The 12,723-nt window shown below is 39.4% G+C and overlaps 1 protein-coding gene across 1 annotated transcript in view; it reads right to left on the bottom strand.

The window, feature by feature from the left end:
• The window catches only part of Cfap61 (cilia and flagella associated protein 61), a 253,731-nt gene that overhangs the window by 52,051 nt on the left and 188,957 nt on the right, over window positions 1–12,723 (bottom strand). The window contains exons 23-25 of the mRNA XM_027953760.2: window positions 9,750–10,077; window positions 8,296–8,387; window positions 490–695 (exon numbers count right to left, since the gene is read on the bottom strand). Of these exons, the coding sequence (XP_027809561.2) occupies window positions 490–695; window positions 8,296–8,387; window positions 9,750–10,077 (626 nt within the window). The remainder of the gene's footprint in view (window positions 1–489; window positions 696–8,295; window positions 8,388–9,749; window positions 10,078–12,723) is intronic.

The following is a 12,723-nucleotide window of genomic DNA, read 5'->3' on the forward strand; positions in this document are numbered from 1 at the left end:
CGCCTACTGTGGGAATTTTCTTACCAGCATTTTGGACAAATAGCCACACATCTCTGCTTGAGCATGTGCTGGGAGGAAGAAGGCTGGGATCACAAATGGTTTGGTGACTGTGGAGTTCCCACCAGGACCAGATTCTTCCACATCCTACTCCAAGTCTTAGGTTTTTGACCACTGCTCTTAGAAGTCCCTTATGGAAAGGGACTCGAATGTCATCTCATCTGAGCCTTCTGTAGTGTGAAGGCTGTGCATGGTTGCATTTGGGATCTGGGCCTAGGTGTAAACACATCCAAATCCATGCACTTCCTTATGTGACCTTTGATCTCCAGCCAATGCTAATGGTCACATAGTCTTTATTAGAACAAAATCTCCACTACTTTTGCTTCTCCACTATTTCCTGTTTTGTTCTCTGGCACATCACAATACTCATCTCTCATTTATGAACCATCATATATATTATATTCTCACCATCAGACAAAATGTCCAACCTACCTGTAGAGATCTGTGATCAGCTTGTCGTCATAACGAGCGCACAGGTTGTTGAGGACTTGCTCATGCTGGCCAAGCAAGCGGATGTAGTTGGAAGCAGGGAAAGCCTCCTTAGAAAGGCACGTGATGGTCTCCACTATCTTATACTTGTTAACATGAATTCGGAAGTATGTCCCATTTTTCACATTACCTGTTATTATTTCTGACCCCTGGTAGGGAGGGGATGGATCAGAAAAACATTAGAAACACTTCTGGACCTTGGGAACTTTACCATAGCAAATTAATTTTTTTATATATAACAGGTTATATCTTGTCATTTGTTGCAAATAATAGAAATAGATATTGACCAAATTCAGCAGAAGATAATGGTACTCCATATGCGTAGGAGTAAAAAGTTCCATCAAATTATGTTATGTGCATATACAAATATGCCACCATGAAATTCACTATTCTCTATAATTAATATGCATCAATAAAAATATTCTAAAACATTGAAAATAAACATAGGATCCTGCCTATATTTCCTATGACTAACATTTTATATTGGTCTGGTATATTTGTTATGATTAATAAACTCACACTGATACATTAGTATAAAAAAAGAAACCACAAACTTGGACTTTGTGACTAAATGTTCTTCAGGATATTTATAAACTGTGATTGCATTGTCCTGTGTTTATAAATTAGTTGCTAGGTTACAACCAATTATCTGTTACTCAATACCTCATGTAGCTAGTAAGTGGAACTGGCTTTATTCTTTTCTATGAGGTGTTTCTTCTTCATTTTCATTTAAAAATTTAGTTGCTCGATCATTTATTTTTAGGAACCCCTCCAGTAGCAGTATAGATCCATTGGTGCACAAAAATGCCAACATCCAGCACAGGAGCTACAGGAGCAGTGTACCTGAACCAGTCATTTTTATTAGGAAAGACTTCCTGGGAGAGGTGAGCTTTCAGGAAGTTGAGAAACAAAAGTGGGAGGATCAGAGCTGGCAAATTGTAAAAGGCTGTTGTGGAAATTCATTTGCCCTGCCTGAAAGAAAGGTGTTCATGCAGAAGAAATGGAGATCTTGATGAGAGGGTGTACCCTGGGGTGTGAGGAGTGGCACACAGGCTCTGGGTTTGCTTTATTAGGTAACTCTATATCTCACTTTATTCTCTGGCACCACAGGGTACCAAGTACAATGGCGTTATTACTTACTTCCTCCTCCCTCCCCCTCTCCTTTTTTTTTCTTTTCATCAGTGCATTTTAATTGAATGGAACCAAGGGTTTCATCACAACAAATTCATATATGCATGTAACATACTTTGATCATGTACCCCCCATCCCTTTCCTCTTCTCTTCTTCAAGGTATTTAACATTGCCAAATTTCTTAATCTTTCACAGCACCATTTTGAGTAAAACATCCTAGTCAAAGTGATCACAAGGAATTTCAGTCCTTTTAAAAGATGAATACCTAATAGCTGTGTTGGGGGAGTTTGATAGAATTCCTTCCCAGTAAGAAGTTTAGAGATTCTGGCAAATATAGGCTTACGTGACCTTTTAAATTATAAATTGTTCAGGGTATGGATTTGTGGCATTTTGCCCTTAAGAAACCAACTAAAACTGCCTTATGACAAGAAAAGATGCCACTAGCTAATTCCATGTCGTCATGACTTCTTTTTCTATTTCGGCTCCTGAGAGCTACTGACCTACCAACTGGACACACACACACTCCCCAAAGGCCCAGGGAGTGGAAAGCCTCAGTAGGCAAACATGAGTTTTATTTGGCTGGACTCCACTTTACCTTCTGACTCCAGGTTTAGCACACAGTAACACTAAATAAATCAGATTTTCGGAGTGCATATAGATTTAAGCTTTCACTCTGAGCTTGAAGGTGGCATTTAGAAACCCAAGGCAAGTTGAACTGCTCTGATTCCAAACATTTACTTAGTCCTGGACACCACCTAGGGATTTTATCAAAACAAGAACACATTTAGATAAACTGAGGCAACTGGTGGGTGTCTGGGTATCCCATGGAAAAGCCCTGAGGTAGACTTCAGCCAACTGTGAAAGCATGAAGTGAGAAACTTAAGGAGGCACATCAGGCGAAGAAATTATGGACCAACCCCAAGCATGGATGAGAAACTGAGTATTTGGGAGAAAGGGAGGGAACAAATACAACTTAGAGAAGAGATTGGGGGATGATGCTTCAAGGGAGATGCAAAGTGGTCCAATACCACTATATTTCATAACAGGGACATAGGTTCACAGTACATTTTATTTTACAAAAAGAGTTCACTACAATGAATAGTATCATTCCATTTGGGGGGCATCAACATTTTTAAAAATGCTAATGCTCATTTCCTATGGTGAGGAGTCTGGGTAACTTTTGTTGTTTCTCTTTCTGTTCAGTGGACTATGTGTAGTTTCTAATTTTAAGCAATAACTATCACTTGTAAAATGATATTTTAAAGTCTTCTGGCTATGCTATGGCAAGGAACCAGACTTTTGAGGAACACTTAAAAGAGAAGTGAAACAGAAAGCAGAGGGAGTAAGGAAGACATAGAAGGAAAAGGAAGGAGAGAGGATGGGAAGGAGGGAGGAGAGGGATCCATGAGGAGTTAGTGTGGAAGAGTGTGACTTGTCCAAAGAAAAGCTAAATCCAGGTCCCAGGTCTTCCCTGACCACCTGCCACTTTCTGCACCTGCACATGTATTTCTGTGGTCCTGGATGCCCTTAGACTTTTTAATTCAGGTATATTTCCTCAAGTCTTGACTTGTCAGATTGAGCAAAGAATCCCACCACCCAGAGTGGGGGCACAGGACATGACAGAATAATTCCCGGTGGTGCCGTCTTTACTTGGGTGGCCCAGGATAACAGACATTATTTCAGAATTAGAAGGCACATAGTGAAGAATGTGACGCCCATGTGCATTTCTATGGTGAAATACAAGGCTTTAGAGAACACTGGAGTTTGGTACCAACTGTGGGTGACTATCTAAGGAGGGGGCCACTCCCTCACCATGGTAGCAGGGCTGCTGGGGATCCAGGAGAGCAAGCCCCCACAACCACTCTGGCATAGTTTTAGCTGCTGGTTTCCCCAAAGATCTGTGGAGAGCAGAGAAAGCAATCTCACAAGGTCTTGGTCTCCTCCTCTTGCTCTTCCTCCTCCTCAATGTTTATTTATGCTGAGCAATTGAGAAAAGGGAACTCAGACATCAAAAAGGCCCTGCTTGAGAGATCTACCCATGTGGGCAACAAAAAATTTGACTTTTCAAGGAATTTCATTAAATACCTGCCCTGCAACTTGCAAGGTTTTCTCTGTGTTGAAGAGAGCTGATTTGGACTTCAAACAACCTTAGTTGAGGCTCAGCACCTCAAGTCAGGGGCCACAGTTTCTTAGTGGTAGTAATGTGACAAATTTCTGAAGGTCCTTGGTGGGCCACTGCCTGGGATCTGGGAGAGTCTGAGCATGAAATGTCCTCCATGTCAGCCTATTCCAGGAGAGTGGAATCCTCAGCATTGTCTTCAACAATTTGTTATTATGGATGGATTGCCCTTTTTACTTTTTGTATGTTTTGTCATCATAATCCTAACTTTATAACTACAGGGGCTTAAACAGTCTATCCAGTCTAGTCACTCTATAATGAAAGTAATGAGGAGATTTTGCAGAATATTGATCTTAACTACAAAAGGCAAATTGTGTCCATTTTAATAAGATTTGGCACTATGTTGGCATAGTGGGGTGGGGAGAGGTCATCCTGGCAACTTAAAATGCATCAAAAATATTTTGCAGTGGTATTAAAGACAATTCATGCATAGATGGACTTCTCAGACACAAATTATTCTTGTAATGTGGGTTATTCCTAATGACAGTTGTTGACAGATCAGGAAAACCCAGTGAAGTCCAGAACTCTCTGTCCCTTCTCACAAAAAGTCCCTCCTCTAAATGACTTAAAAAACCTCCCAGCCCTGTCAACCCATGAGGGATTCTTGGGTAATTATGATTATTTTGCAAACTTTCCAATTTGCCGGGGTGTGTCTAGCTTCTTCCTTTAAGTATATAAGTAAATTTCTAGAAGATTTGGATCTTAAATTTAAGGTGTTGGTGGAGGGACTGGTTCTGGTTTGGTTCTTTTTTTTCTCTTATTCTTTTTCCCTGAGTACAATTATCCTTTCAAGTTCCTTTATGATTTTGACAAAGGTTGGAAAATGGCTCTGAAGTTCACGCCAAATGGAAGACACAGGATTAATCAGACTTGGTGTTCATGAAATCAGGTTCCCAGATCTCATGACAAACATACAATTTTAAATTCAATAGTATCCAAGGCAGAATTTGTTGTGACAAATTTCTTTATTTTTGTGGTGGATAAGCCAACAAAGCATGTGGACTGGAATCTGCAAATTAGTTTATTATGTAGACAATTTGGGGTACCCTTTCTTCCAGTTGTCAAGTTACTGCTCAAAGAGCTCATGAATTACTGAACAATCTCCTTACTTAAATATTCCAGTTATTGAGAACTATAAAAGTCTGATAAGATTAATCTGTACTCCCTTATTGTCAGAACATTAATTTCTCTAGTGAAATACTGTTGAATGGGCTCTATTCTTGATCAATTGGATCTATTTAGGTGACTGCCTGACCATTTTGGCAACAATTTTACTTAATCAAATTAATTCCTACCCCAAAAGATTGCCATGCAGCCATCCTACATTTTTTTTTCTTGGATAATAAAATGGGGGGAAAAATCTGTTTAGATCTTCTGTACTAATTAAAAAGGAGGCCCACCTGGCAAAATGGTTAATTAAAGTCAGGGGTCCTGTTCAAATACTGTCATAGCACCAGCCAAAGAAATCTATTTAAGTTGCACTGTTATTAAAACTCTCATTATCTAAAAACCCCTTTTGGCTTTTCCTCTGACTTTATTCAGAGAGAGAGCAAGTGGTTCATAAATAAATGACACTATATGTAGGAAATCATGCAGTGTCCTTCAAGAATCTAATTCTGTCTGAAACCAAGTCCAGTATTTTCTAGCTCTTGTACATGTCAGGCTCAAGTTATTTACCTATGATGACCAAAGTGCTCAGCCTCTGACACTCTGGGCTTTATCTTGTCTATCTGAATGCCCCTGTCTGTGGCTGATTGCACTTTCCAAAGATGGCCACATTGATGGCCCCATTTCAATTACTTTTTGCAATATGACCTTAAAAATCTTTCCATTGATAGATGGATTCTGTCCCGTATACCTTAAATACCCACAGGCTGTGACTGCTCCAGCAGAGCCTGAGGGTGTGGGGGAACTGATGCTGTGTGGCTTGCTCATTTGGGCCGTACAGGCAGTGCAGTTGCCAACTTGCTAGGGAGAATGCTTGTCCTTGGAGCCCTGACCAGTCTGATTACTCAGAGGCCTCCATGCTGTGAGGAAGCCCAGGCTGCATGGATAGGCCAGGCAGGAAGGCTCTGCTCAGCACTCCCCGTCTTCCAGTCATCCCAGCTCAGGAAAGCAACAAGCTTTTAGCTGTGAGTAGATAAGCCCTCATATAACCCTAATCATTGATCTAGGCTTCTAGTCTTCCCACCCAAGGCATGTTGTATTCTATTGTGCCCTTTTGGAATTCCTGAAAGCACAGAATTTGAGTAGAATCAAATGGCTGTTTTATACCCCAAGTGTTTCATACAGTAATAGAAACTGGAACAGCATTTGCTATGATTCTGTGGTTTTCTTTGTTGTAAGGAAATTTTGCATCAGATCACGTGTCTGGGACACCTAAGCAGATCTGGGAAAAGCCTAAAGCAAAGAAATTTTAAAGATAACCATCTGTCCTCTCCCTGGAAGAAGACTGATCTGGAGCCACGATTAACAACATCCACTATTGATTGGTTACCATTTTTGCTCCAGGCAGTACTATTTTATATATGATCTCTAACAATCCCAGAAATTCAAAGAAGTTGAATAACTTGTTCAAGACACATGGGAAGAAGCAAATGGAAGAGATGGGATTCAGGTTTCCTGAAGGGATAAGGTAGGGGACCAATAGCCTGTGACATTTTGAGTCTTCCTCTTTTCCAATAGCTTCCAAATATATTCCATTTGCCAGAACATGCCACATGGTCATTCCTATCCTAAAGGAAATCTGGGAAATGTATTTATGTTATGCTGGTCATATAATTAACCCTCAAAAATATTCAGGAGAAGACAATGGAAACAAAGTTAAGTAGGCAACTTCAGTGTCTGCCTCATTGACTAAAAGCAAATGTGACTCTTCATAAAGGAAGTTCCCAGTTGACAAAATCATCCTAGACTTGGTCCATCTATCAGATTTGTGCAGCTTTCCAACTGACCAACCATGCTGTGTCTTTTATGATCTCCTTTAACACAGGAGGTCCAGTGCCATAGCTTCTCCCTTTCCTGGATATCTTTTTGCTATAATTCAGAGAAGGGAGGATAAAAGTGTGTTCTAGATGTCCATTTCAGATTCTAAGCAATTTCCTTGCTTCATTGTCATGAGGGTGAATATTCTAATACTCTATTTATGATCTACTGATCAAAACCTAATGACTTGCTGGGCCCAGTGGCACATGCCAGAATCCTGGAGGTTCGGGAGGTGGAGACAGGAGGATTGTGAGTTCAAAGCCAGCCTCAGAATTTAGTGAGGCACTAAGCAACTCAGTGAGACCCTGTGTCTCTAAATAAAATACAAAATAGGGCTGGGGATGTGGCTCAGTGGCCTGGATAACATGGTGAGACCTTTGCCTTCAGGAAAAAAAAAAAAAGAGACATGGAGGAAACTTAAATGCATCTTACTAAGTGAGAGAAGCCAATCTGAAAAAGCTACATGCTATGTAATTCAAAGTATATGACATTCTGGAAAAGGAAAATCTATGGTGATATTAAAAAGACTAGCAATTTCCAGAACTTAGTATGGAGGGATGGATGAAGAGCAGAGCACAGAAGATTTTTAGGGCAGTGAAATTTCCTGTGTGATGCTATTGGTAGACACATTTGGCCAGACCCCAGGAATGTACAACACTTAGAGTGAACCCTAATGTGAACTTTGGTTAATAATGATGGCTTTGATTGTTAATGATGTGTCAATGTATAGTCACTAGTATGAACAGATATATCACTCTGATGGGAAGTGCTGATAGTGAGGGAGGGAGGCCATAAGTGTGTTGAGGGAGGGTGAGGAAGGGGTATATGAGAAATCTTTGTACATTCTGCTCAATTTTACTACAAACCTAAAGCTGCTCTAAAAATAAAGCAGTAAAGAAAACTTATTGGCTTAAAACAACAGAATACTTTAATTATCTCACAGTCTCTGGGAGTTAGAAATTGGGAGTAGCTTAGTTAGGAGGTTCAAGTTCATGGTCTCTCATAAGTTTTCAGTCAAGAAAAGTTGGCTACGACTGCAGTCATGTGAAGATACATGTCCAAGGTATGTGGGTGGCAAATTAAAAAGGGCTGGTGCAGGCATCCTGAGGTCCTTACCACATAGACCTCAAAGGGCTGCCTGTGTGATCTTGTAACATGGCATCAGGTGATCCAGAAGGAGGCAATTAGGAAGCTATAATATTTTCCATGACCTAGCACACTGTCACCACCAAAATATCCTGTTGAATACACAGTTCACCCTACTCAGTGTGCGAGGGAACCACATAAGTGTATGAGGACCAAAGATTCTTGGGGGCATTTGGGGGCTGACAATCATAGTGGGTTTTTGATGTGTGAACCAATACATTACATCAAAGACCGAGTAAAGAACTTCACTCTCCCATAAACAAAGTGTTATATTTGAACGTAGAATGAAATCCAGGAATAATACTTACAAAATTGGTCTGTGACATTTGTACCGCCAAGGGAGTTGGAATATTAGGCTTGGAAACATGCAGATAATGGTAAGACCCAGGAAGAATTCCTCCTAGAGGAAACGGCAAGTTTTCCGTATTTGAAATGAATTGTTAATGAGGTGGGGAACAAAGTTTACATTTTTAACCACTGAACAGGGTTTCCCACCATGTATATGCTCCTCAAACTCTGCTACTAAGGTACTGCTAATAATAAGGAACACCCTGGATGGTTGAGCTTTATTTAATCAAATCAACGTGAAGGTTACATTATATCTCGTCTTGGCACCACCAGTGCTCCAAGCATTATCAAGCTGATCCCATGTACATTGTGTTTCCCCACAGCTCCCAGCACCCTAACCTATACCTATCCAAACCAGATTTGACCTTTAGAAGCTTAAAATGTTGGAATGGCATTCTCACTCCATATCACTCCTCCAATATATAGCAAAAATATTCAAAACTTACACTGTATAAAGAAAATCAATGAAGTTCTTTGTCCAATGCTTTAGAAAACTATCAGTAGGAAATCCTTCATATTTCGGGTTTGTTCCTAAAGTCTGAGCCTGATCCAACTCTGGTCTCTGATACTGTTCCTTTTTCTTGCTCGCCTATGGCTACTACCTTCCCCAAGGTCTCATCCAGTGTGAGAAGCAGAGCAGGAGCTCTCTGAATCTGTCTTATTAGGTAGAAAAAGACAAGGATTGGAATGTGGGACTTTTGCTCTTAAGTGTGATGTTTTGTATACTGGATTAGAGTCCTTGGATGCCCTAGGAGTCTACGAACAGCTTTGGGATTTGGTTCATGAATGTTCTGAATATGAAAATACAATTTGGTAAATATGTGGGTTTTTCTGACCAGAATGCCCACAGCATTCAAAGACACCATTTTTAATAGTATCTTTCACCTCCCAAACATATAGGAACTGTATGGTTCCCCATGAAATCATTACCTTAGTGATCAACAAAGCTTAGGGGGTGAAAGTGAAGTGTTTTACAGCTGCAAGTAGTTGAGCTTATTCATCCAGATAGCAAGCTAAGGACTAAGCTGTCTGAAAGGGTGGGTCTCCTTATCTCAATTTAAGAATGGAAGTTTAGGGCAAACCACCATTCACCAGCTATGAGATCTCTATGCAAGTTACTGATCATTACCTATTTTCTTATCTGTAAAATGGGTACCAGTAAGATGTTGCCCACAATAAATGCTCAAAATGCAAAGGATGATGATGATGATGATGATGATGATGATGATGATGAAGATTCCAGGTTCAGAATAAAGGCTTAAGAAATGCTATAGACCTTTCCTCTACCTCTGTGACAACCCATTCCAGGACCCTCCTCACCAAGCCCAAGAGAAGCACAGAGGCCTAGTCTGAATGTGGGCTCACATTCAATTTGTGGCTTCATCAAGGGAAATAAAGTGGCCCACTGACATACCTTGGATCTTGGCTCCCTTATACATGGGGATGAGTCGGTCAAGATCGGCAGGTGGCTCAGTCACGGGCTCAAGAGTTGGATCAAAGAGATTGAGCATAGCTGCTGCCAGCTGAAAGCCAATTTCTTTGGAACTAAAGTTGCTGTGAGTCCACTCATTTGAGTAATATCTATTAGAGAACTTGGTGAGGGAGCCAGCAGCCCGGATGGCTACGTCATTTGTGTGGAAGTTGGTATCAATCACAAGTCGGCCATCATAGACAAGACATGCATCATTGAATGCTTTAAATGTTTCATAATCCACTTTCTTCTCACAGAAGCTGAAGAACATCTACAAAGTGAACAATTATACCATTACTCAGTTATCACTCTTCATTACACCTTCCCAAGAGTAGGAATAGCATTTTATTATTTGGGGCACAAAAAAATTTACTAAAAGTTTGTCATAATGTTTTGTATTTATGTGTGTGTGTGTATGTGTGTGTGTGAGGGAGGAAGAGGGAGGGAGAGAGAGATTATCTTTGGTATGAAGAACAAATTAAAATCACCCAGTGACTTTTTTTTTTTTAACAATCCAGACATCCTATGGAGATAAGAAGCCAAGTAATGAATAGCTACCACAAAGTATTTTTTCTCCTGTAAGAAAATTTACACTTGTAGAGATCCTATTTTCCCCTTTCTTCTTCTAAATTTCAAATAGCTCTAGCTCAGCATTTTCCCCCATCTTCCTTTTCTTGTGTCTGACACTTAGGTCTTTCTAGATTCCTTCTTCTGGGTTACGTCAGTCAATCTTGAGTCTTCAAAGTACTCCTTTCCTAGGTCCCTTCAGGATAATTCAGAGAGAATAAACTACCAGCCTCCACATCCACCAGGTCTGAGCTCCACCTGTCTTACTCCTTCTTGCTCTGCTACAGAAGGCAGTGGCTTACCCAGTAATCATAGGAAAATAGATTTCTTTGACTAAATCTTATCATCTACCTATAGACTTTTCTACTCTCTTTTTTCCTTTCCTATGTATATAAAAATAGACTTTCCACTTAACATGAAATATAGAAATTCACTTGACTTGAATTCAAATTATACATAAAAAAATGTCATCAATCTCTTGATTCCGCGAAATTGTTCAGAAGTCCCCTTTAGCATCCTCACAAAGTTCTTCTACCTTACATTTTTCTTTTTCTAATTAAATCTATTTTTTGGTTCAATAACACACAAATATGCTAGTTTTGTTTCCTCAAGCTTAGTAGTATTACAGTAGTATTTATTTACACTGTTTTGATGTCAGCATTCACAATTTTTGCTACATTTGGAGTTTCATAGGAGACTGAGAACTGAATAAGCAAATCTAACGGTGATTTGACAAACCTCATTCCTGGTGCATTCAGACAAATACTTCTTTGCCAAGCAAAATGAGAAACCCCAAGAAAGAATATCTTGGTATAAATAATAAACATGGAGCTTACTATGCAATTGGAGAAATGGATGCTAACAAAAAGGGAGAAACTGTTTCCAGACCAGTTTAACCGGGATTCTAAACTGGCGGGAGGCTGGTCCATCTGTGGGGAGCCCAAATGGCATGATTACCAGGCAGGGGAGGCATGGCCTTGAAATAAGGTCAAAACAACAATTTCAAGAGAGCTCTTCTTCTGGTATGGTAGTACAAACCCCTGAGACTAAACCTCTCACCAATATTAGCTATAAACTCTGGTCAAAATAGGAGAACTGCCTCCTGAAGATTCTGGTATTTAAAATCAGGTAGCTTGTGTAGGAGCAAAAACAAACATGGATGCGACTTCCCTTAATTTGAAAGCTTTTAAAAGAGGGTGGCTTATAGGCACTATGTCCAGGATGTAGGGAAAATGACCTGTATGGTTTACAAAAACATTTTAAAAATATATTTTATGTGGAATGGTGCAACATTAACTCTATTGATGTGAAAGGTTACTGATATATATTATAATTCATAAAAAAATCACTAAAAATAAAGATATAGCTAAAAAGCTATTTGAAATAGAATACTAAAAAGTACTCTAATAATCCAAAATAAAATAGGCAAGATAGAGCAGAAGAACAAAAATCAGAAGGGATAAGCAGAAAACAAATAATTAAATGGTAGGCCTAAATCCATCATTAATTGCATTAAATATTGATGGTCTAATTAACTAGAATGCAGAGGTAGTTAGAAAGGATACAAAAGTATATAGTAAGTATAATTCTAATATAATTCCCAAGATTCCCACTCTTCCTTTGAGTACTGGTGTGAACTGTGAATATGATTGATGGATGTTGTATAGCTCAATTGACTTTAAGAAGGGGAGACCATGCTTGGTAAGTCTGAACTAGTCAAATAAGCCCTTGAAAAGGATCAGGCTTTTCCTGAAAAGGGGGATTCTAAGTGTGGAGAATTTGACACAAGGGAGAGTCTAGTTTGCTGGCTTGAAAATGGGAGGAGTCATAGGGGAAGGAAATGGATGTTCTCCAGGAGCTGAGAGTGGATTAGGAGCTAACAAATGGATGTTGTTTCAGGATGCTAAATTTGCTATGCAAATACGATCTACTTTATGATACCTACAAAAGACACAGTTTAGACATAAAAGACATAGACAAGTAGAAAGTACACACATAAAAATATATTATGCAAATGGAATGGCTATATTAATATCAGACAAAATGGACCTAAAGATAAGGGGTATTATCAGAGCTATAGAGGGACGTTCATGTGTTAAATGCAAAACCGGACAGAATAAAAGGGAAAATTGGAAACTCCCACAACAATAAAAAAATTTTAATACCTCTTCTCAGAAATTGATAGAATTAGGTGGAAAGAATCAGTAAAGACACAGAAGAGTAAGACATCACTATCAACTACATTGAATAATTGTTATTTAGAAAAACACTATACCCAACAACCACAAAGTACATATTCTTTACAGGTTCAAGAAAATAGTTCATATGCTTGGACACAAAAATGGTAGGC

This window comes from Marmota flaviventris, chromosome 2 (assembly GCF_047511675.1).
Source record: "Marmota flaviventris isolate mMarFla1 chromosome 2, mMarFla1.hap1, whole genome shotgun sequence".
In the NCBI taxonomy this organism is placed as follows: Eukaryota; Metazoa; Chordata; class Mammalia; order Rodentia; family Sciuridae; genus Marmota; species Marmota flaviventris.